Consider the following 21,184-nt stretch of genomic DNA (forward strand, 5'->3'; position numbering starts at 1 on the left):
ACACTAATTGCTGCAAAACGGAAACAGATAGAAGTATACTTTTTTTTTCCTGATGAAAGAAGAGACTTTAATCTTTCTTTTGGTAGGTTCCATGTTTTTAGCAATAAAACAGAATATTCTGTGGGCCTTGCAAAATCAGTCAAAATTCAGTAAAACAGCCGGGAGTGAAGGGGATTGCTTCAGTGCTGTGAGTGAATGAGTTAAGTAAAATTGGCTATTTCAATAACAGTGGTTAAGTATGTCTGTCTTAGGAATCCATTTTCCAACATTGGGTCTGTGAATATTAATCAACTGTCAGGCTTGTTGTGCAAAAAAAAAATAAAAATCACACCCATAAAAAATATCTTGTGAACCAAAGCGTTAACAGTCTGCTGTCATTTTATTTCATTACCTTTTGTCTTGGGGGGGAAAAAAAGGGACAAAAATGGCGCCGTCGTTAACCGCTCGGTTTGTTGTGAAACATTCACACGGACGGCCAGAACTAAATGAGATGTGGAAATTAATGAAGATAGAACCTGCGCGCGCGTGCAGGAGGAAGGACCTTCTCTCCTGTTGCCGGCACGCCCCTCCCCCGGGTTCGAGTTTTGGCCCGAACTTTTGAATGTGAGCGAATGTGGTCGTGAGCGAGTGGAGTCCACCTGTTGCGCCTCTCAGGAGGTGTTGGTGATGGGCTTGTACTTTTTCAGCCGGGTCCACTGACCCGTGGAGTAGTTCATTTCGAAGACCGTGTCCACCAGCATGGTCGTACTGCCCGTGCCGTCCGCTTTGGGCAACACCTCCGTGTGCTCGCTCAGCTTGATCTGGATGATGTCCCCCTGCTCCGGGCACGGGTTCTCTGCAAGACAAATAAGAGTGGATGACTAAAACAAGTCAGTGTCAGGGGTTCGAAAAAACTCGTTGGCAACTGGTGTTCATTTCATTAATGACACATTTCTCAGCGGACGTAGACTAGACTAAAACCTTCATTAATAAACAATAACTGGGACGAGACGAGAAAAAATGTACTCAAATCTATGGAAATTTTAGTATTTAGTAGTATAAATTTTAAACATAAGAGAACATTTTATGTGAAATAATTTTAGATCCAAAATGTTTAACATTATCTGCTGACAAAAAAAAATAAGACAGGGGTAAAATGATTGTCCGGACTAAAACTAGACTAAAACGCTTTGTTTACGAAAACTAGACGAAAAGACTAAAATGCTAGATTTATAGTCGACTAAATGTTAACTAAATAAAAACGGGATGAGGTTGGCTAACTATGAACAAGCGCGATTGAAACTGGACTAAAACAGACTACATTTTAAAATGCCTGACAAAATTAGCGGTTAACACAGCACTTCCTGTATTATGCTCTTATTCTGAAAGACAAGCCGCACCACTTCCGGCGGTGAAAATAGCTCACTGACTTTGTCATTGACGCACGCAGCCGAACCCAAATTTATATTCCGTAACGTACCCCTGGATCCTGCCATGAAGCCCAAGATGAGGGCCTTCTCTGGTCTGGTGACCTTGTTGGCCGTCTTGAACATCTCCTGAGCTGCATACATTTGGTCCCTCTGAGAGGTGTGCAAAATAAAAGACGATTCAAGGCGGGTTTTGCTTCAATATACCAGGCAGGCATTATGAACGGCAAGTAGCACTGTACCGTGAGTGAGAGATTCTTTTTGGGCTGAGGTTGTGGCGGTGTGGGTGTAGGGGTCTGAGGCGTGCTGGGGGGCTGAGCGGGCGTCTCGGGTTGGCCGGCGGTGGCGGCCGCCGGCGGCCCGTTGCTGGCGGGAGTGGAGGCCGGCGTGCTGGGGGACGAGGGGGTCGCCGGGTTGGCCGCCGTGCTGGCGTTGTACATGGGCGTCCTCTGCTTGTACTGACCCGGGAGCGTGGCGGTGGGGGCGCCCGCGCCCGCCGTCGCCGACTCCTCCGGTTGCCGAGCAGATTGCAGCGTGTCCCAGCCGGACCCGCCTGCGTTTGCTTTAAGAGAGACGAGACGACACGATGATTAAGTGTGACTTCGTTTTCGATTAACTTTCTCAATTTTTTTTCTCGGAAGAGGTAGGATGCCTGACCTGGCTGCGCCTCGGAGCTGGGAATGTAAGAGGAGGAAGGAACCATGCTGGGCGTGGCCGGTAGGTAGCTGGTTGAAGGCAGCGGGTTCTCGTTCAGTGCGCCAAGTTTCTGGAACAGAAAACAATCTTGACCATGGCGATCTGATTCCAATTTATGGGATGACGATTCCATTTCGAATCAATTTTCAATCTGGAATTTCTTTTGACTTCAGCGTACTCTCGAGCTGTTCAGTTACTCTTTAAAATGACTTACCATATGTGAAAATTAGAACTGTGCTGCGTGAATCAAAAAACAAATTGACTAGCGATCGGCCGATATTTTTTTATCAGGGCGATACCGATGACAATTATCAGTAGTCAAGGAGGCCGATAACTGAAATTTGGAGCCGATATTAATTTTCAATAAAAAGGGCGGGGGAGGGGGGGGTTTGGGGGATAATAACGTCCAAAAAAAATTATAATAAAAATGCCAATCTTGACTCTGTTGTCTTAAAGCCTGTTTATAGAACAATTCTTCAGACTTTTCAAAATGTATAATTATTTTTATTTATTTTCCAATAGACATCCTTTTACATTTCTAATAAAATGTTTAGTACGTCTTAAAAAGTTAAATGGAAACTCATAGATCTCTACAGTTTTATTTTTTTTTAATATATACTTTTTTAATTCCTGAAATCTTAAACTTTCACATTTCTTTGTTTCAAACAAAAACAAAAGGTTCAGAAGGTTCCCAGGGTCGGCAGCATCTCTTATAAAGTTAACTGAAAATTCAAATAAATAGTTCCCTGAGATTCAAACGTTTTTAGATTTACCTTGTGCCAGCCGATTTTTTTTAAAAGGCCGATACTAATATTCATCAAAATGCCCAATATCGGCGCAGATAATTTGCCTATCCCTAAAATTTACATTAGTTGCCTTCAGGTACATACTACAAAAATAGATTTAAAACATATTGAGTGCGTGGCCAAAACAACTGATGTTTCCATTTTTTTCCAGCAAATCCCCATTCCTCTGCAATTTTACAATCCATACTAAATGTATTTATAAAACGATTTGTGAAAGACTATTCTGAAACGACAAACAACAGTACTTCTATATTCACGCACCTGTGCCGAAACGAGGCCTGCGGCATAATCCGGCGTGGTGTTCTCCACCACCGCTTCTTCTTTGGCTGCTTTTTCGTCCGCTTCCGTGTCTACAAAAAGAAATACGTGACCGCCATCAATTCAAGTCTCATGATACTTTACAGTCCAGTCCAGGACTGTGGGGGTGCTGGTTAAAAAAAATTAAAAAAAAGTCACCCAAAGTTTTTCGACGCCGTTTTGCCTCTCTTCCGGCTCCGACCATGTTCAGCTCCTTGATATCCAACAGCTGCAGGAGGAGGAACACAATGAACGCAATATGCCCAAATTGCCCAAAAAAAACAAGCTTTGAACTACAGAACTCGTACTGACAAATAACAGGGATGTGATTTGACCAAAGTGAAATTATCTGAAAATTTAGCCGGGGGTCTGGGGGCCGCTGGCACCCAGCTAGGTCCAGGGCAGTGCCCTGGTGGGGGGACATGGGTTTTCCGTGTTTTTAAGTACTTTCAATGCACTCACATGACAAAGAAATAGACAAAACAACAGCATAAATTTCCAATGTATATTGAACTACCCCATATAAAATGGCAGTTTTAGTCAACTCAAAATCAGTCACATTCAAAAACATTGGACTGCCTTTGCTTTTAAAAACTATCACTGAGCATATCATCATATCTAACTAATGTGATTACTAAGTTAACACATCAATAATGTTGAAGAGTTCAAATTTCATGAACAAATAATTGTATCATGGCCAAATGAAAAGTAACTCATATTAGAACATACCACAAATGTCTTTGTTATAGCAGAAGATGTTATCTGTCGGAGTCATGTGCATACACAATGAACTACTTTAAAAAATAAATAAATAAATAATGGAATTTTTTTTTTGGGGGGGGGGGAGATAAAAAAAGCGGAATTCCGCGAATTAGCGGAAAAATCACATTGTGCCAAAACTGGGGACGTACCTTGACCCCACGCTCCTTGCGCAGGGGCGTGCGCGCTGGGGCAATGGGCGTTCGGTTGCTGGGCGGGCTGAACATGCTCGGGGCTGTGGGGCTGCGAAACGGGGCCTTCGGAATCCCCTTGAGAGGGGCTGAAATGAAAACAAATGATGAAATGCATGTACATGTGAATGTGTCACTCAGCGTGGTACTCACTGGTCGTATCAATCTTTTTGACTAAACCTCGCCCTTTGGCATGAAAAGGCACTCCGGCGGTCTTCTTCAACTGCTGCGCCGTCTCTGTGGCTAGAATACAAAAGCAGTACGTTTTAGCGAAGTGCACTACGGCGGTTTAGGGGGGGAAAAAAAGGAAAAGGCGTTACATTTCTGCAACAGCTCAGCTCTGAGGGTGGCGCTCTTGGGCTTCCTCTTCAGCTGGAAATGTTTAACGGGGGGCGTGAGGGGTCCCACCAGTGTGGTCAACGCGCTCTTGTTCAGGTACTGGCACTCCAAAGGAAGCATGGCGGACGCCTCGCACTCCGCAACTATGCCAAATGAGATTCAAACATAAAAATGAGCTTTCACACACACAAAAAAGGTCCAATTCAAACGGCTTACCTTTCTCCCGGAGCTCGCCGAGGATGTCCTGCACGTTTGGATTCTGCTCCTCCAAGTCCAGATTGAGGGAGCCCGTCTCTGGGAAGGATTTAAGGATGTCTGCAACCATAAGCACCCACGGCTCAGAGTCCACCGTGGCCAGCTGGATTATTTCTGAAAGGGCCTCCTTCATCTGGTAAAGAGAAAACTTTTAGCAATTAGCAGAAGGTTAATCAATTAACAACACTTGAGACCTTGTTTAAGGGGTTTCCTCGAATTGCAACTGCGTTACTCTAATTTTTAGGCATTTTTAGGAGCAGATTTTCTAATGCTGATAGCACACCAAAAAAATATTCCATGAAAAGCCAATTTGTTTATCATCACAAACCATCAACCAATTTCCAATATTCCATGCGTGTTGTGTTCAGGTTGAAGTCAAAACTTATCACGTTCCTATTGTTAAAACGTGAAAAAGTGACAAGCCTATTTTAAAAAAGGAGTAGAAAGTACAGATGTTTACCAATATAGACGTGGGATTTTACTAATATAAAAATAGATGCCTAGGCTCAATAAAGGTTGAGAAACAAGGTTGTAAGGACGGTACCGCCCCCTCGCTTCTGTCTTTCCCCCCCAGTCAGTCACAATGTCTTCACGAGAACCTCAGACGTTCGGTGATGAGTACCAACAACTGGTGGGTCAGACCGTGTCGAGGTGAAGTTTGCGGGAAGGAGTTGCTCAGTGATGAGGGAAACAACGTCGTGTTTGCTGCTTAATTCCCTCGTTAACATCTCGTCACCGTTTGTGTCGGAAGCTATCGTGCTAATTGCTATGCTAAAGTAGCTGACTAGTGTTTTTGTAGTGCCGCAATACACTATAACGACGCGTTCGGAAGAAGTGAGAAAAAGTAAAGCAGTTTATTCTTATTTTAAGACAGCCTGGCAGAGGATAAGTGAATGCAAAAGGCACAAGATGTTGGGAGGGCGCCTACCTCGTCCACAGTCCGCCGGGGGAGATGCAGCATCCCGAGGAGCAACTTGAGCTTGACGGGCGGCGACAAGCTCGAGAAGCACAGTCGTATGTTGTCGATGACGGACACGGTGAGGAGCGAGGCGATGCTCGGCGGCGTCCACAGCTCGTCCGTGCAGCCCAGTTTGTTGTGAAGCCACAGGCCAGTGTCGCTGTCCTTCATCGACGCCATCTTGGAAAAAGAAGTGTTTTGAGTTCGGGCATTTTAATGGACTACTAAGAAAACGGCAGTCAGGACCCCGCCCACGTCTTGTGGAGGCCATTGAACAACACGAAGTATTTTTGCACTATTTCGTATTATTAGTGTTATGCCACAAGGTGTCAAGAAACTTCACTTTATTTAGTTCATTTTATACCCCCCAAATATACAAAAATAAATATAAACAATCTAAGGTGGAGTTATACTTTTTTTTTTTTACATTGCCAGTCGTGCGCATGCGCAACCACGAAGATTTTTTTTCCCCCTTCCAATTTTCAAACTTTATTTAACACGCCAGGTAACAGGAATAATAACCGTTCAATCATTTTTAACATTAGAACGGCGTCAATCGGATTTTGTTTAAAAAACGAACAAATAAATCAAGTTTTGAAAAAAAAGAGAAAATAAATAAATTATATATATATATATATATATATATATATATATATATATATATATATATATATATATATATAGTCAATTCCTTTGTTTTTGTATACTGAAGACATTTGTATTTCAGATTTAAAAAAATAAATGAGACAAAAGATAACATTTCAGTTTTTATTTCATGGTATTTACATCTAGATAACTCAGAAAAGAGCCCTTTTGTTTGAACCTAAACATACTTTTCAAGTGAGCAAAAGCATTGGAACAGACAAGTGATTATCATATAATATTTGGTGGCATAACCCTCACTTGCAAGAACAGCATCAAGTTTGTGTCCCATTGACTTCACCAGATTCTTGCTTTTCTAGGCCTGTACTGCAGCCACTTTCAGTTCTTGTTTGTTTCTGGGGGAGTTCTCCCTCTTGTCTCCTCTTCAAGAGGTAAAATGCATGTTCCATTGAATTAAGGTCTACTGAATGACTTTCCAGCACCCCCGCGACCCTTGTGAGGAATAAGCGGTTATGAAAATGGATGGATGGATGGACATCAGTGTTGACATAACTACTGTGTATATGCTATATAGTTTAAAAACAATAAATCATTGTGTTTGGTTTAAATAGAATAAAAATCTGTACTAAACTTACTTATTTTCAATTTGTACTTTCCATTCAATTTTAAATCAGTACTTGGACCTTCACCAGCCTTTTTATTGTTTGTTGTTTTTATAATTATATATATATTTTTTTTACAGAAATCATCCACTTTTCCATTATTATTATTATTATTATAAATCGGTTTCTTGGTGACGGTGTGTACTCACAGTTCCATAATCTCAATTTAAATTTTGAGGTCAGGCAGGGTACTGTTTTATCATCAAGGAACATGGCGAGCCGTGCGCATGCGCAACCTCTACATTTAAAAACATCTCCACGGGCATTTCTCGCTGACTTGGTGTTCCGGATAACATACCGTCGACATATTCGGGGTAGGTAAACGGACCCCGCCTTGTCAATACAACGCATTGTTGCATCCGTGCAAATAATTTCCGAAATCCACACGCTTAGGTATTGGATCATGGCATCCGGAGGTACGATGCAGGCAGCGATGCTGCTCCTGTTGGCGGCCCAGCTCGTCCTGTGCCGTGGCGGTGCTGCGGATGTGGACCGAGAGACCGGGACCGTCATCCCCGCGGAAAGTAGGTGCTCTTTTGGGTCACAATGGCCAGCCAGTTCCGATATAGTAAAACTACAGGGGAGGGTGTTTACCTTTCTTTCTTTTTTTAACGTAGCGTATGTCGGAAAACGTCGTAGTTTATATCTCTATTATAGCCTACGTCTTAATTACAGCTAAATATTGTATGTGTCTTCTTGTGCTTTTTGTTTGTTGTTGTTTTTTTTTCATCGCGGTCGTAGTCTGTCACTAACCTATAGCAGCGCAGTAGTTCAGCAAGTCCGCTTATGAATATTCAGGATGAGCTAAATATAGTAATAATAACGCAACGCTGTCTCTTTTTCCAGGTCGCCCATGCGTCGACTGTCATGCATTTGAGTTCATGCAGAGGGCCCTACAGGACCTAAAAAAGACTGCTTTCAACCTAGATGCCAGGGTTTGGATGACCATTTTCATTCAATTCCTAAAAATATTGCTTCCGAATACAATATTCTGTGTCTGTATTCATAATTTATTAATTATTATTTTTAAATACCAGTTCTTAAAGATATCATTTAATTGTTTTGAAGGTGAACTACAGGTTGGCAGAGATGGCAAACATATTCTAAAACTGCACTAAATAGAAGCTTTGGTGCTTATGTAAAGATAATGGTAAAAGTTGATTCAACTGTAAAGCCACACACATTCATAGTCATAGATGCTATCATGTAGAACTTGGGGATGTTGGACAAAAATGATACCTGCACCTAACATTCACATTTGTGTTGTTTTGTGGCACAGACAGAGACGCTGGTGCTGAGGGCGGAGAGGAGGGCTCTTTGCGACTGCATGCCCAGCTCGCTGCGCTGAATCCTCAGAATGCTGACAGCTCTTCCAAAATACTCATGTACAGTACTGCCATTTTTGACTCCCAACGCAGCGGACACTTTATTTTAAGCTCTTCTCATGTCCGTAGAGCATTTTACTTGGAAATGGGTATTTAAAACACAAGGCACGGGTATTGAATGGCATGTTTTTTTTTTGTTTGTTTTGAGCAAGAAAACTTTGAGAGAGACTTAACTGATATTTGTTGGGCTTTCCTTAGCACAGCACTGTAGCATGATTTCGCAGCACCTTTTTTTTTGTAAACGTAGAGTGTATGTATAGATTTTGAGGTGACATAAATATTGATATGTAACAACTATTTATCCACACTGTACTGTAACATTCAATGAGTTTGTAATGGAGGCAAATGTGACAATTATGTGTTACTGTTACCGTTATTATATGTAGGTCAGTGTTCAAATCAAATGTGAATATTTTGTTCTTGTGATGGTTTCTGTGTGTGGGATGCTCAAATAAAATGTGTGCACTTACTATTTTTCATTGCATTTAGCGGTAGTTAAATTTATGGGCTAAAAGTTTACTGTAATTGTTGCGCTAGCATAGGTTAGTGGGACTTGGTGTAAGACTATGTTGCTTCTATCGCCTCAAAATGATTTATATTTATATGTATTCACACTCGCTCACTTACCCAAATTGCAATACTTCAAGTCCACCACTAAAAGGCGCCAGTGGACAATTCAGGGAGGCGGCTGTGTCGCAGCGATGCGCCATTCTCCCTCTTTGCTCGTTTGCAAAACCTTCAGGAGGGAAATACTGGATAAATAGAGCCATAAAGTGGAAACTCAAGCGCCACCTGCAGTGGCCTGAAAGCAATCGCGTCACATATGCCTGGGAATGTGATGCACACTGCAAAAGCCACCCGATAGGTCCAACGTCAACACAGCAATGGCTTAACCCTGCCTTCGTTTCGTTTAATTCGCAGGAATAGCAACGATATGTCAATTTTTGCCCGAGGAGTGTTCACTGTGCGGTCATTCAAAACAAACAGATCCCAATAATTGTATACACTTTGTCTGAATTAACCAAATTACTATTTCTTTGCAAATATGTGAAACTCATGAGCCCTTTCCCATCAAAAAGTTTCACATGGGTCAATTTGACCCACTGCATATACAGGAGGGTTAAAAGTGCTAGTCCAGCCACACATTTGGGCGTTTTAGCTATTTAATATAGCCACTCTATTATGTACATTTTGTATATTAATATAAGGGGAAAACCTGTATTTTAATTATTTAATCAAAATGTATTGCACATAAAATATTAGCAAATTGTATTTAAAAGTTAAATAGGACTGAACTGATTAATACTTTGGCGCCATCAAGGTGTCAATGAACTATGTTGAAGGAGAATTGAAGAGCTCCATTTTGTTTGTTAATATCTCGTAATCTAACTTTACATGACATGACGCTAGTTCATGTATTCATATTTACAAATAATAATTACCTTATACAGAAGGATCGGAACATATAGTGTCAGAAGGGCGAGTTAGCGGAGTCACACAGGGTTGCTGCAGGAAGAGTCAAAGGTCACGTTCAACTAGATTATTAGAACATGTGTGGAATAGCTGCATTTGGGCTTGTGGTTCACATTTACTTACGATTCCAAAGTTTGGGGTTCGAATCGCGACTAGGTTAGACTTGTTGATGGCTCTAAAACTGTCTGTGTGAAATTGAGTGTGGATGGTTGTTAATTTGTTTAGACGTGCCACGCAACTTGTGACGAGTCCAATAAGGCCTTTGTCCACTAGGAGGCAGCACTGGTGACAAGCATTTTTAGGACTGCAACTCCAGTTGTAAATTAGTATTGCATTGCAATATATTGTAAAACTTACTGCGGTATAAAATGATGAAAGGTTATGGTGTGGTTGTGTGTGTGTGTGTGTGAATGGGGAGGGGTCGTCACTGTTACGTACTTGTCGCTTTTAGGGGACAGTGGCGCGGGGGCGTGGAATCACTGCAGTGCACCAGTCATCTGGCAGAGGATGCGCAACCGGGAACCACCTGACGGCAACAAAACTCCTTAAATTATTATTTATTTTATATATATATATATATATATATATATATTAGTTGCTTTAAAGTTGGTTGGGGTTCCAACGGTTACAAAGCTGCGAGAAATCCAAAGTTCCGTCGTTTGACGCATCATCACGGATGTAGATTTTGCAGCACTACTACCCCTCCCTTCATATCGACCCAAATACGCGCACATAGGCTGTGGTACGGGTGCGATACAAAAGCGAAAGGGAGGGAGGGGGGGGGTGCGTGTCTCTCCTCCTCCATCAGCATCTCACGGCTTCCACCAATCGCAGCAACGAGCGGACATCCATCCACACGCCCTGCCCCGCCTATAAATACAGCTGAAGGCAAACCGGCGAGCCTTGGTCGCCAGAATCGCTCAGGGTTGCAGCAGAACCCCCCTTCCTCCTCCTCCTCCTTCGTCTTCTCCCCATCCATCGTCTCTTCTTTCCATCCCCCCCTTCCCAGATTTATTTTGAAAGGGGGGGTCTACTCGGCGGCCACTTGCATGCATTGTTCGTCTCCCAAAATGGTTTGCGAGACTAAAATAGTTGCGGACGAACACGATGCTATACCCGGGAGCAAAAAGGAGCCTATGATGTGGAGCGCCGCCTCGTCCGCGTCCGGCGAGGCCAAGGACGTGAGACGGGAGGCGGTGTTCATCCGCGAGTTCGAGCGCGGCGACCAGGAGGAGGTGCGGCGCATCTTCTACGAGGGCATCATGGAGAGGATACCCAACACGGCGCTTCGGGGGCTCGGCCAGCAACCCCAAACCCAGTTTTTGTACGCGTTTCTCACAGGTAAGCCCTCAGTCCTGTTCGCCTTTTTTTTTTTTACGCATGCGCGCGCCATTTGAACACGAATCATTCCACAGGTGTTTGACGCACTGAGTGTAAATTTGTTGCAACACCGGCAACAAAAGGCATGGGCGGCCGCACTGCGCATGCGCGGTTACTGGCGGGCAAGCCTGCAGTTGAGGCGACGACACGGGCCTCGCCTGGAATGAATGAGCGAAATTTGGACCTCCCCACAAAAGTCAGGCCGCCACTACCCCTTTCTTCCAAAAGGTTTGGAATTCACAGCTCCAAAACTGCTCATGCTCCTTTGGGCCCCCTAGCATCAAACCTGCGCACTTACTCCAACATGGCTTCCTCAATTTCACAAGCCATCTTACACAGAAAATGGACATCCTAAACAAAATTGACGCATGGGTTGAGTGGTATAAAAAGATTGTTTTCATTCTGAAATAGACTGCTTATCATTCAAGGTGAAAGTTTACCTTGAACAGGACAAGCGCTATAAAAAGGATGGATGGCCTATAGCAAAACTGATCCATGGGTTAAGAGTGGGGATAAAATAGTTTGTTTTCAACACTGGCATGCATTAAGCTGTTCATCATCTGAGGTGGAATTTTACTCTTAAAAGACTTATAAACTAGATAGATGGCTTTGTTCTCTTTTTGTGTCTCACCCTTTTGATTCTCTCTTCTGACAGGTTTGGTTTGTTTTCTTCCCATTTCTCTGCAGTCATGTGCTTTTTTGTGACCAAATCGCTGGCGCTGACCTGCTGCGCGCCGCTGGCACTCATGGGCGTTCGCTACTACTACAGCGGGAAAGTCATCCACAGTTACCTGGATCATGCCTTGCACACGGACATGGCCGACATAGAGGCTTATTACATGAAGCCCGCAGGTAAGACTTGAGGGGTGCTATTTTGGGGTCAACATTTTTTAGAATGAAAGGGGGGGTGGGGGCTGACACTTTATGTGTGTGTGTCCAATATGTTGCCCCTCCTCCCGACATGTTTCTATTTCCTTCCCCCCACTTTCCTTCACTCTTGAAGACCTGAAGGGGGGTTGGGGGGGGGGGGTGGTTCTGCATCACCATTGATTCGCCTAGCTCGGTATTCAGGCATCGGTGCTCTTGCACAATGTAAAGTGAACTGGTGGGGAGGGAGTACTTGAACCTCAGTTGTGCAGTTATTCGCACTTGTGAGGATTTTAGTTCAGGAAATTATTGGGGCGACACAAAAAAAATATATATACACGTAGATGTCGAAGTGGTTCACAATTCAAAAGCAGGGCTGAAGGTTATGACCTTAAAATAAAATCTCGTATTTGCTTTGTGCAGGCAAAAATCCAGGATGCAGAGACAGGAGCAAACAGTTGATTTGCTCTCAAACTATCAACAGAAAGTCACCTTGCTCAGGGAAAAATATTTGAACACAAAGTAGCAACTGAAAATCACCTTACTTAAACCAGGGAGCGACTCATAAAAAGAAAAAAGGTGTGTAAGCAAGGCTGCGCCTGCGATGTTAGCGCCGCCTCCTGCCACGCTCCGGAACTTTATAGAGAGAGAAACAAAACCATGACACTTTGAATTTGAATCGCTAGAAAAAGCAAATGACAATTATAGCATTTCTCTGACTACCAAACAAGTTTTTTTGTCATGTAGCAACCTCAAGAAACATTTCAAAGCACATACCTCGGGTCAAAAGTTTCCAATATGTTGACAAATTCAGTGCGATTGGCTACCGGGCTCCTTTTTTGTCCTAATGTGAAAAAGATTTTGCTCATGTTGCCCGATCTTATTGGAATTTAAAAGTCGTGAGTCACTTTCTTGGAAAACAATCGCGAGAGGAAAAGACATTGTGTTGGCAAGCCTGACGGTGCTTTTGTAAATTAGATCCACTAAGAGGGCCCAAATATCTTCATCTCTTTCCCTATGCTGTGGGAGCAATAAAGCTGTAATAGGTTGATCAGGCAATCAATGTTAGTCAATCAAGGGGTGAGTTAATAACAAACGTTGGCCGCAAATAGCCCGAAGCGTTCTCATCACTCGGGAGTGGCATATTGCGAAGGAGGTGGATATAATAGAACGAGCTAAAGCCTTAATGGCTGTGTGTGATACACGCTCACTTTTTAATGAAGGGTTCATTTTAAGGCCCCAAGTGTGAGCGCTTTGAGCGAGAGAGGGCGGGAGAAAGTCCAGCAAGTGTTGGATAAATGGAAATCTGCAGGAGGAATAGAGAAATCCGATTATGTTAACCGTTGCATCGGATTCGCCTGAAAGTTTTGAGGGTGTTGAAATCTGAAAAAAAAAAAGCATGCAAAATGAGAAAGTTCAAGTGAAAGAGGAGGGCCAAAAAGAAAGAAAATGAGCAAAACAAGAGAAGAAAAGGGAAAAGAGAAAAGAGCAGGAGAACAATGGAAAATTTAATGGGGGTAAAAAATCAGGAAAAGATAAATAAAGGAGAAAAAGAAAAAAAGGTTCAAGTAGAGTAAATGAGAAAAAAGGACACGAAAGGAAAATGCAGAAGAAAAGAAACAAGTACAAAAAATATGGAAAAAAGTTTGGAGAAAGAAAAAGGGAAAAAAGAAGAGGAAATTGAAAAATGCAAAAAGGGGGGGAAACAAAAGAAAAAAAGACAATAGAAAAAGATTTGAGTGAATTGAAAAATAGAAAAGGGAAAAAATAAAAGAAGAAAAAGGTTCAAATAAGATGAAAGAAAAAAGAGTAACAAGGGATAAAAGTGACAAAAACAGAGAGGAGAAAAACAAAGAAAAAGGAAAATGAGAAAAAAAGGTGCAATTAAATAAGTTAAACACAAATGCAATAAAGAAAAAAATTCAAAGGAAAAAAAAGGAGATTTTTTTAACAAAGGCACCAAAAAAAGAAGAAATCAGAACAAAAAGATTTTAGTAGAGAGAAAAAAGGACAAGTGGAAGAAGCCATGTGGATGTGAAATCGCCATGGCAACGTCAGAGATGCTCGTCCTAAAACAAGTCTGGTTGGCAATATCTTGCGACACGTCCACCTTGTTGCTTTATTCCTCCACTTGGTTTTAACCAACGCTGCTTTTACACAAAATGTAGCGCATGTGTACAGTAAAATAGAAGCCAGGAAAAGATCGAACGGGGGCGCGGTGACATGTAAGGGACAGACAGAGACGTTTTTTTTTTTTTTGTCACTCACCGTCCTCCTCCGTCTGATTTATTTCTCGCTCGGAGATCATCAGTATTCACAACGTCCCCTCCCCCTCTCCTCTCCTCTCGTCTCCATCCTCCCCTCCCTTGCTCAGGATGTACGCCCTCGCAGCCATAATGGATCCTTTCAAGACTCCAGAACCTTCCATTTGTCTTGTAACAGTAGACCTAGAATGGAGAAAATGGCATGAAGAAGCTTTGAGGGACAATAGATTAGTGGTGCGTTCAAGAACAGGCAGTTGGTTCAAACGGTGGCTTTCTTAAAAGCTGTGATGTCAGGCAGCTTTGCGATGATGACACCCTTCAACTGAAGTGGCAGAGTGCGCGCGCGTGTCTGTGTGTTACCCGCCCACAGAGACAAGAGGACGCATGCTTTTTCCTGCCTTTTCCCATTTCTGGCATTGGTTGCGGTCAGACAGATGGTCAGGAGGGCATTTTTGGAGCAACCCCCTCTTTGGCGCCAGTAAAACGCACACAAATATTGCAGCATGATTCCTTGTGAAAAAAAGTAACTGGAAAACGGGGGAGGGGTTAATAGATTAATTAATAGGCAAAAAATGCAAGAAGAGGAAGAAAGAGAAAAAAGGTCCAAGTGGACTAGGAGACAAAAAGGGACAAAGAGAGAAAAATAAAGAGTATAGGAATACATTTAAAAAAAAGGGAAAATAAAAGATTTGAGATGTTGAGAAAGGAGAAAATGGGAAAAGAAAGAATATGAAAAAAGGAAGAAGAAAGGAAGAAAAAGTAAAAAAAAATGCAAGAAAAGGCAAAAAGATAAAATTAGCCAGAGGAAAAAAAATGTAAAAGGGGTTAAATAGAAGAAATGAATCAAAAGGGGGAATAAATGATAAGCCAAGGAGAGAGAAAACAGAAAGCGGGAAAAAAGCAAACAAACGTGGAACAGAAGGAAAGAAGAGCAAGACAATAATGCAGTGCGAAAAGCAAGAAAATGAAAGAAAAAAGAAAAGTCCGCTTAGCTTAATGCTAACAAACAATGCAAAACCCTATAGAAAGGCTAACAAATAGCATCAGTGTCTTGGTCTTACAACCCTTTAAGCCTCTAATTATTGAACACATTATTATAGAGTGTTATTTTTCTTATTACCAACCCCCCATTTAAATTTTTGGGACTAAACATATTAACAGCATTTTTCCAAATCTGTCTCCCAGGCTCCTGTTTCTGGGTAGCAGTGCTGGACAGCCGCGTGGTGGGCATTGTGGCGGCGCAAGGCCGCGAGGACGACAACACGGTGGAGCTACGCCGCATGTCGGTGGATTCTCGCTACCGCGGCAAAGGCATCGCCAAGGCCCTGGGTCGCCGCGTTCTGGAGTTCGCCGTGCGCAACAACTATGCGGCGGTGGTCCTGGGCACCACGGCGGTCAAGATGGCCGCCCACAAGCTGTACGAGTCGCTGGGCTTCCGCCGAACGGGCCAGAGCGAGGACTACAGGCTGCCCGGGATGAGCCGCTCGGCGCCTGAGCGGCTGTTCTTCCAGATCCGGTACAGCCGGTACCGCCTGCAGCTCCGCGAGGAGTGAGAGGTAGCGAGAGATGGAGGAGAGAGGAACAGAGAGAGAGAGAGAGCGACCGCCCCCTCCTCTCCTCTGACAGCTTTTATTTATTTGATTTGACATAATCACTTACTTTCAAGTCACTAACATTTATCATCGCTTCACACTTCCATTGTTGCTTTTTGTAGTATTTTTGTTTGGCATTTCCACTCTATTTGCTCTCAATTTTTTTTTTTAAATATCTGTTTTGTTCCAAATGGAAATTAGTGGCAGCACTTCCATGGCCGTTTTGCTGTCAGGACCCCCCAATATGATCAATAGCCCCATTCATCATTGGGACTGGGTGGGGATGGGGCCTATGTGGCATCTTTGATTGTGTTTGCAGTGTGCATTATCCACACACATACACAAGATGCCACGTTGTAGCACAGCCAACAAGAAAGAGGCACTCTTAAAACTCCTGGGTTCAAACTAACCTAAACTGGGTGACATACCTAAAAAAAAGGAACCCAGGGTTACTTATACCCAGCACATTGGAACGAGGATTTCTTTACAGTACTATTCACAAATTTTTGCTATTTGCAGGTCCACGTTACATCTTCCCACCCGTCCCGCATTTTTTTGTTTTCTGTCCCTTGAGCCGTTCTCTCTGTGATAGGTCGAGGTAACAGGAAGGGTCGAGTCTCACGCTGTTTGAACCGAAAATACCGCACACCTTTTATGTAAAGTATGACAGATACATTTAGCACGCAAAAGCAACAAATCTAATTTGCACCCAAATTTGTCAAGAGGTGGTGCAGGCGACAAGAATCTAAAGGTACAGGATTAGATATTTGTTTTTTTTTTGTTTTGTTTTTTACCAGCAGCAATGTGGGGTATTGGTTAGTAGCCTGTCTGCATCACAGCTCTGGCCTTCCTGTGTGGAGTTTGCATGTTGGCCAGCAAGCTGGACTCGGCGTACCTGGAGCCAGAGATCTGTGAGGCAGACGTACTCACCTAAAATGAAAAATCCCACAACAAGATCCCCGTTGGGTAATGAAGCAACAACTAGCAATACCTATGAATCTTCAGCACAAGAAAAGCCGATTTCCTTCTTTGTACATACAAAGCCAGCGACGTTCATTCCACAAAAAGTATCATCATATCTTTTGTAAAAGTCAAGTAAAGGGGGGTAAAATACACATAAACCTCATAACATGACCTTCCTTGTCTTCCCACCTCTCCCTTCCTCCCGTTTAATGAGTCTGTCTGCAACCCTGGGCCGAGACCCGACGCCCTCCCCCGGCAACCTTTGACCTTCCTTGTTCTTGGCCTCAGCGATTTCCCACCATTTCTGCATGAGCCACCGAGAGCCTTGCCGCACTGCTTTGATGACGTCATTTTGAAGCTTGTCGGGGCCCCCTTGAACCTTAACCCTTCTCTCGCCCCCCTTTGACCCCTCCGCACACACACTGTCACGCATTCGATCCCTATTTGCGTGTGTGGAGACAAACCCAATGCAACACTGCCCCGGATGACATCTCACCTGCCAGCCAACCAAAACGCAGAATGCAAAAGCAATGCAATGCGGCATGCCTGTGTATCCCGTGTGCCCTGAAAAAAAAAAGTATAGAAAACAAATAATTCATATCTATTTATATATGCCTGCTATATATAATTATATAGAGACATATATATGACAATGTATTGCGCTACTTTCTTTTAAAAGATAATGTGAAACAATTGCATGGAATGTCTTTTTCGCAAATTGTAAAGGGGATTTTCTCAAAGCACACAATTTAGATTGAAAGCGGTTTCGATGACACGTGTAAACAAGCAGGTGGTGGTTTGCATGGCATGTTTCACCCAAGCTCCAGCTAAATACTTTAACGTATACTCTATCTAAGCTCGAGCAAACAAAGCATCCATTATGGCGACCCTATTTCAACGAGGTCGGAATAGCTTCAAAATTGTATCGTTGTCACCATCATGCGCAGTATGAATGTTTAGAATAAGAGGCGGCCTTGAGAGAGGTATCTCGGCCCCGAGCTGATTGTGCTACATGCATGATGATGACATGGAGTGGAATCAGTAACTTAAAGGCCTAAGTAGCTAAAAGGTGATTTGGAATTGTAACGTGCACTAACTATTTTTTTTGTTTTGTTTACTACTTCAACCAGTTCTTAGTACAATGTAGGTTCTATATGCAACTTCTGTACAATATCACCTTTCTTGGGTTTGTCCTTTTTTCCCCTATTGGTTCAGAAGGTATGCTGCATCGAGACCCCTGCTGCACGAGGGGGCCCGTTTACTTGAGTGCTTCAGGCCCCGCAGATCTTACTAGCAGGCACGAAGGCACAAATTGCCAAAGTTAAAACTCCTCCGTAGTGGCCCACAATCAAATCCAACTGTTAAAATGAATAAAGATCAGTTGTTTTTCATTCGCAATCTAAGACAGCACAAATGCGCACACACATGCTGTGTGTGTTTTTACTCTGATGATGTCAAGGGGGTGAGCACCCATAGGCATGAATGTAAAGTACTTACATTAAGTTTTTTTATCCTTTTTTCGTTTGATTTACTGTACTTTTGTGGGGATGGCAAGAAGTGATAAACATAAGGTTGTAAATAGCTCTATGGTCACCATTTTGTGTTTAAGTTCGGCCAAACTGTCTGAATCAATCGCGTCTTAAAAGAACACCGTGACGTGGAATGTTCCACCTTCTGAAGAGGGCGAGGGAGCAGTTAAAAAAAAAAAAAGTGTTTCGGGGGGGATGCTGCAATGAGGAGGACATGGACTCCCTCTTTCTCTCCACCTCCGGTGAGAAGCTCGCTTCGCTGTGGCCGACACAAAAAGGACTCACTCTGGATTGAGGCCACAGGTGCCAAGAACACTTCAGCACTTGTAGCACAACCGTGTCTTGTATTACAGTACAGGTTTTGATTGCTATTTTTTTTTTTTCCCTGTGAGGAATACAGATAATGTTTGTATTCCAGACAGTCATCAGCATTTACTCAAGACGCCATTGCATGATGTATTACTCATACTGACCATTGGCTATTTTTTAGAAGTGGAAATCCAATGCCAAATGTGACAGTGATTGCTGCCTTTTTATTCCTTATGTGGCGATATTTTGTGGAAAACGCAATTATTTGGGAAAAAAAAATCCTGCCCACGTGCCATCGAATCGAGCAATAAACACAAGTAGGCAAAAGTACAACATACTTTCCACATGGATTTTGTCATAATAATGCTGCAATGATGTTACACAATATCGCTCACGTTTAAGATTGAAGGTGTTCGATTGTACTTTTTATTTTATTTTATACGTTTATGTCGGCATATGCACAGATGTACCTCTGCATATTTGTACAAATGTCAATAAGAAGCAGTGGAATGAAAATATGAGTTCAAGCAGACAGGAAAGAAGTTTGTTCGGCAGCATCCTGACGGTGGAAAATGGTTTTACTAGGACCACTTTGGTCACACTGTTGACGATAAAATGAGCCAAAATGCGACTCATAATAACTTTGGAAATTCAAAGCTTTGAACCTCTAAGCTTATAACTATAAAACTGCATCATACATTTCCTGTAAATAGAATCTGGTGGTTATTTGTATTCACTTTGTAACAGAAACTGTACATTAAGATATGCAAATAATGTGATTGTTCAAACTCGATCTGGACCTTATTTAAAACTAACGTACCGTAATTGTGTTTCCCCTCTCAAGTCTCAATATTACAATTTGCCTTCTATCACACTGCAATGTGGATTTGAACTCATTGTTCAGCCCTAGTTCAAACCCAGCCTTCCGTTTCCTGCCTGTCTGCTTGAACTCTGGAGATGCCCAAAGTGAGCTTAGTGCAGTCAAAAAGCACTGTCCAGCAAACATGCCCTGTCATGACCGCTGTATGTTGCCGGGTAACGGCCTCACGCGCAGCGCTGCGGGGAACTGATATGCAGCCGCGGTTTTTCGAGGCAGGGCAGGCGGGTCAACCAGATGGTCGTAATAGAGGACTGGAAGGAGGGAATAGCTGATGGATGGTGGGATGTGAAGGCTTTGGGGGATGGGACTGAGGGAACTTTGTAATTGGTGTTAGGGAGAGGAGCTGAGTGGGGTGGGGGGAGCACTTATGCCACAGTGTGGAATTTGAGGGAAGGGGGCCTGTCGTCACCGGAGGCAATGAGTGAATACTGTAGCACTTGAGGCCCGTTGACTGGGATAGTTTATGGAAGATGAGTTGGGAAGAGAATACAAAGCACATTTGAGATCAAGTGGCTGCAAGTGAACACTGATTATTCTTTTTTTTTTTTTTTTTTGTTACATCAGTTCCCTGTCTGTCTCTCATGCTGTACCACCACATTGGGAACACTATCTGTGACAATGAACCCATTTAAAAATATATATATATTTGCAACTGGAACGCTGTACAGGTGTAAATGTGGGATTCCCTGCATTATGATGAACGTGGCTGTACATATATTGTATCAATTAAAAAAAATGCATTAAGCTTGAACACATTTAGAACAGTCATTTGAAAATCTGCATTTTTTCTCGACACAATGCACAATTATATCCAAGTACTCACAAATCTTACGGTTGCCATGGCAGCCTCAAAGGTTGCTCAAACTGTTGATGGTGCCAATGGACCCATCTTACTCCTGCCATAATAGGACGCTATAAAAGATAAACGAGGTGATGTAATTATGAAGCATAATGTCAGTCATTCTGAGGGCTGAATTTGTGAGTGCGTTCTATACCTGTCTGACTTTGGACACCCCTTCTCCTTAAATTCCGAGAGCCCTGAAGAATGTGCACATGCCGGTCTCACACATCTCTCTGCGGGGGAGGAGATTGGTGGGGGGGTGAGGGGGGGCATCCACTCTTATACCAACAGAACAATGAGAGGATAGACGGCGAGATTTCCATAACACTGTCCAGTGAGAGGCTATGAGCTCTGCTCAGTGAGAGACTTTGTTCCAGAAAAAAGGAGTTGATGATAAAAGAAGTTTTACAAATTGTAGTCACATTGTGGTAGACACATGGGCCTGCAGTGGATTAAAAAAAAAAAAAAGTCTACACACCCCTGTTCAAATGCCAGGAGTTTGATGGGAGGTGCTAACATGATTCATATCTTTGTCTATACCACAATAAGCTGGCCTTTGAACAGCGGTGTGTAGATTTTTTCTCTCCACTCTATATGGCAATACTTGGACCGATCATGAAGCTTTTGAGTGTAAAAATGAGTATGGCTGACCGAGACAGAAACTCGGTTACTGTGCCTGGATGGCTGTGCGAGTGTATTCATGGTGGCCTGGTGGTGGAAACAGAGTCA

The 21,184-nt window shown here is 42.9% G+C and overlaps 3 protein-coding genes across 6 annotated transcripts; 2 read left to right on the forward strand and 1 right to left on the reverse strand.

The window, feature by feature from the left end:
- Positions 1 to 505: 505 nt before the first annotated feature.
- nelfa (negative elongation factor complex member A) lies at positions 506 to 21,176 on the reverse strand. 4 transcript variants are annotated; one of them, XM_077543877.1, is made up of 17 exons: positions 20,610 to 21,176; positions 20,438 to 20,526; positions 17,393 to 17,460; positions 14,346 to 14,524; positions 10,269 to 10,356; positions 8,985 to 9,093; positions 5,678 to 5,887; positions 4,711 to 4,882; positions 4,476 to 4,637; positions 4,309 to 4,398; positions 4,117 to 4,244; positions 3,365 to 3,434; positions 3,170 to 3,258; positions 2,064 to 2,172; positions 1,649 to 1,968; positions 1,460 to 1,559; positions 506 to 835 (listed from the first exon to the last, which is right to left on the reverse strand). In XM_077543877.1, exons 7-17 carry the CDS (start codon positions 5,885 to 5,887, stop codon positions 651 to 653), a joined length of 1,635 nt encoding a protein of 544 aa, XP_077400003.1. In that variant the 5' UTR covers positions 8,985 to 9,093; positions 10,269 to 10,356; positions 14,346 to 14,524; positions 17,393 to 17,460; positions 20,438 to 20,526; positions 20,610 to 21,176; the 3' UTR covers positions 506 to 650. The 4 variants fall into 4 exon arrangements, with proteins under 4 accessions (XP_077400003.1, XP_077400002.1, XP_077400004.1 ...); XM_077543876.1 differs by lacking the exon at positions 8,985 to 9,093; XM_077543878.1 differs by lacking the exons at positions 8,985 to 9,093; positions 20,438 to 20,526; positions 20,610 to 21,176 and adding an exon at positions 16,728 to 16,863 and having other exon boundaries at positions 17,393 to 17,420.
- On the forward strand, positions 7,137 to 8,827 carry nicol1 (NELL2 interacting cell ontogeny regulator 1). The gene is made up of 4 exons (XM_077543885.1): positions 7,137 to 7,286; positions 7,366 to 7,496; positions 7,819 to 7,907; positions 8,252 to 8,827. Exons 2-4 carry the CDS (start codon positions 7,376 to 7,378, stop codon positions 8,318 to 8,320), a joined length of 279 nt encoding a protein of 92 aa, XP_077400011.1. The 5' UTR covers positions 7,137 to 7,286; positions 7,366 to 7,375; the 3' UTR covers positions 8,321 to 8,827.
- Positions 10,745 to 20,382, forward strand: nat8l (N-acetyltransferase 8-like). Its single transcript, XM_077543882.1, has 3 exons — positions 10,745 to 11,171; positions 11,898 to 12,062; positions 15,527 to 20,382. The coding sequence occupies exons 1-3, from the start codon at positions 10,880 to 10,882 to the stop codon at positions 15,892 to 15,894; spliced, it is 825 nt and encodes a 274-aa protein (XP_077400008.1). The 5' UTR covers positions 10,745 to 10,879; the 3' UTR covers positions 15,895 to 20,382.
- Positions 21,177 to 21,184: the final 8 nt, after the last annotated feature.

The sequence above is a fragment of the Vanacampus margaritifer genome, chromosome 15 (assembly GCF_051991255.1).
Source record: "Vanacampus margaritifer isolate UIUO_Vmar chromosome 15, RoL_Vmar_1.0, whole genome shotgun sequence".
In the NCBI taxonomy this organism is placed as follows: Eukaryota; Metazoa; Chordata; class Actinopteri; order Syngnathiformes; family Syngnathidae; genus Vanacampus; species Vanacampus margaritifer.

Excerpts from the sequence above, each read along its gene's own strand:
- nat8l (XM_077543882.1), top strand. The coding sequence starts at position 10,880 with ATGCATTGTTCGTCTCCCAAAATGGTTTGCGAGACTAAAATAGTTGCG. Across the intron at positions 11,172-11,897 it reads TTTGTACGCGTTTCTCACAG|TCATGTGCTTTTTTGTGACC; the intron begins GTAAGCCCTCAG and ends ATTTCTCTGCAG. Across the intron at positions 12,063-15,526 it reads TTATTACATGAAGCCCGCAG|GCTCCTGTTTCTGGGTAGCA; the intron begins GTAAGACTTGAG and ends TCTGTCTCCCAG.
- nelfa (XM_077543876.1), bottom strand. The coding sequence starts at position 5,887 with ATGGCGTCGATGAAGGACAGCGACACTGGCCTGTGGCTTCACAACAAA. Across the intron at positions 3,435-4,116 it reads GCAAGGAGCGTGGGGTCAAG|CTGTTGGATATCAAGGAGCT; the intron begins GTACGTCCCCAG and ends CTCCTCCTGCAG. Across the intron at positions 2,173-3,169 it reads CAGGCCTCGTTTCGGCACAG|AAACTTGGCGCACTGAACGA; the intron begins GTGCGTGAATAT and ends TTTCTGTTCCAG.
- nicol1 (XM_077543885.1), top strand. The coding sequence starts at position 7,376 with ATGGCATCCGGAGGTACGATGCAGGCAGCGATGCTGCTCCTGTTGGCG. Across the intron at positions 7,497-7,818 it reads GACCGTCATCCCCGCGGAAA|GTCGCCCATGCGTCGACTGT; the intron begins GTAGGTGCTCTT and ends CTCTTTTTCCAG. Across the intron at positions 7,908-8,251 it reads CTTTCAACCTAGATGCCAGG|ACAGAGACGCTGGTGCTGAG; the intron begins GTTTGGATGACC and ends TTTGTGGCACAG.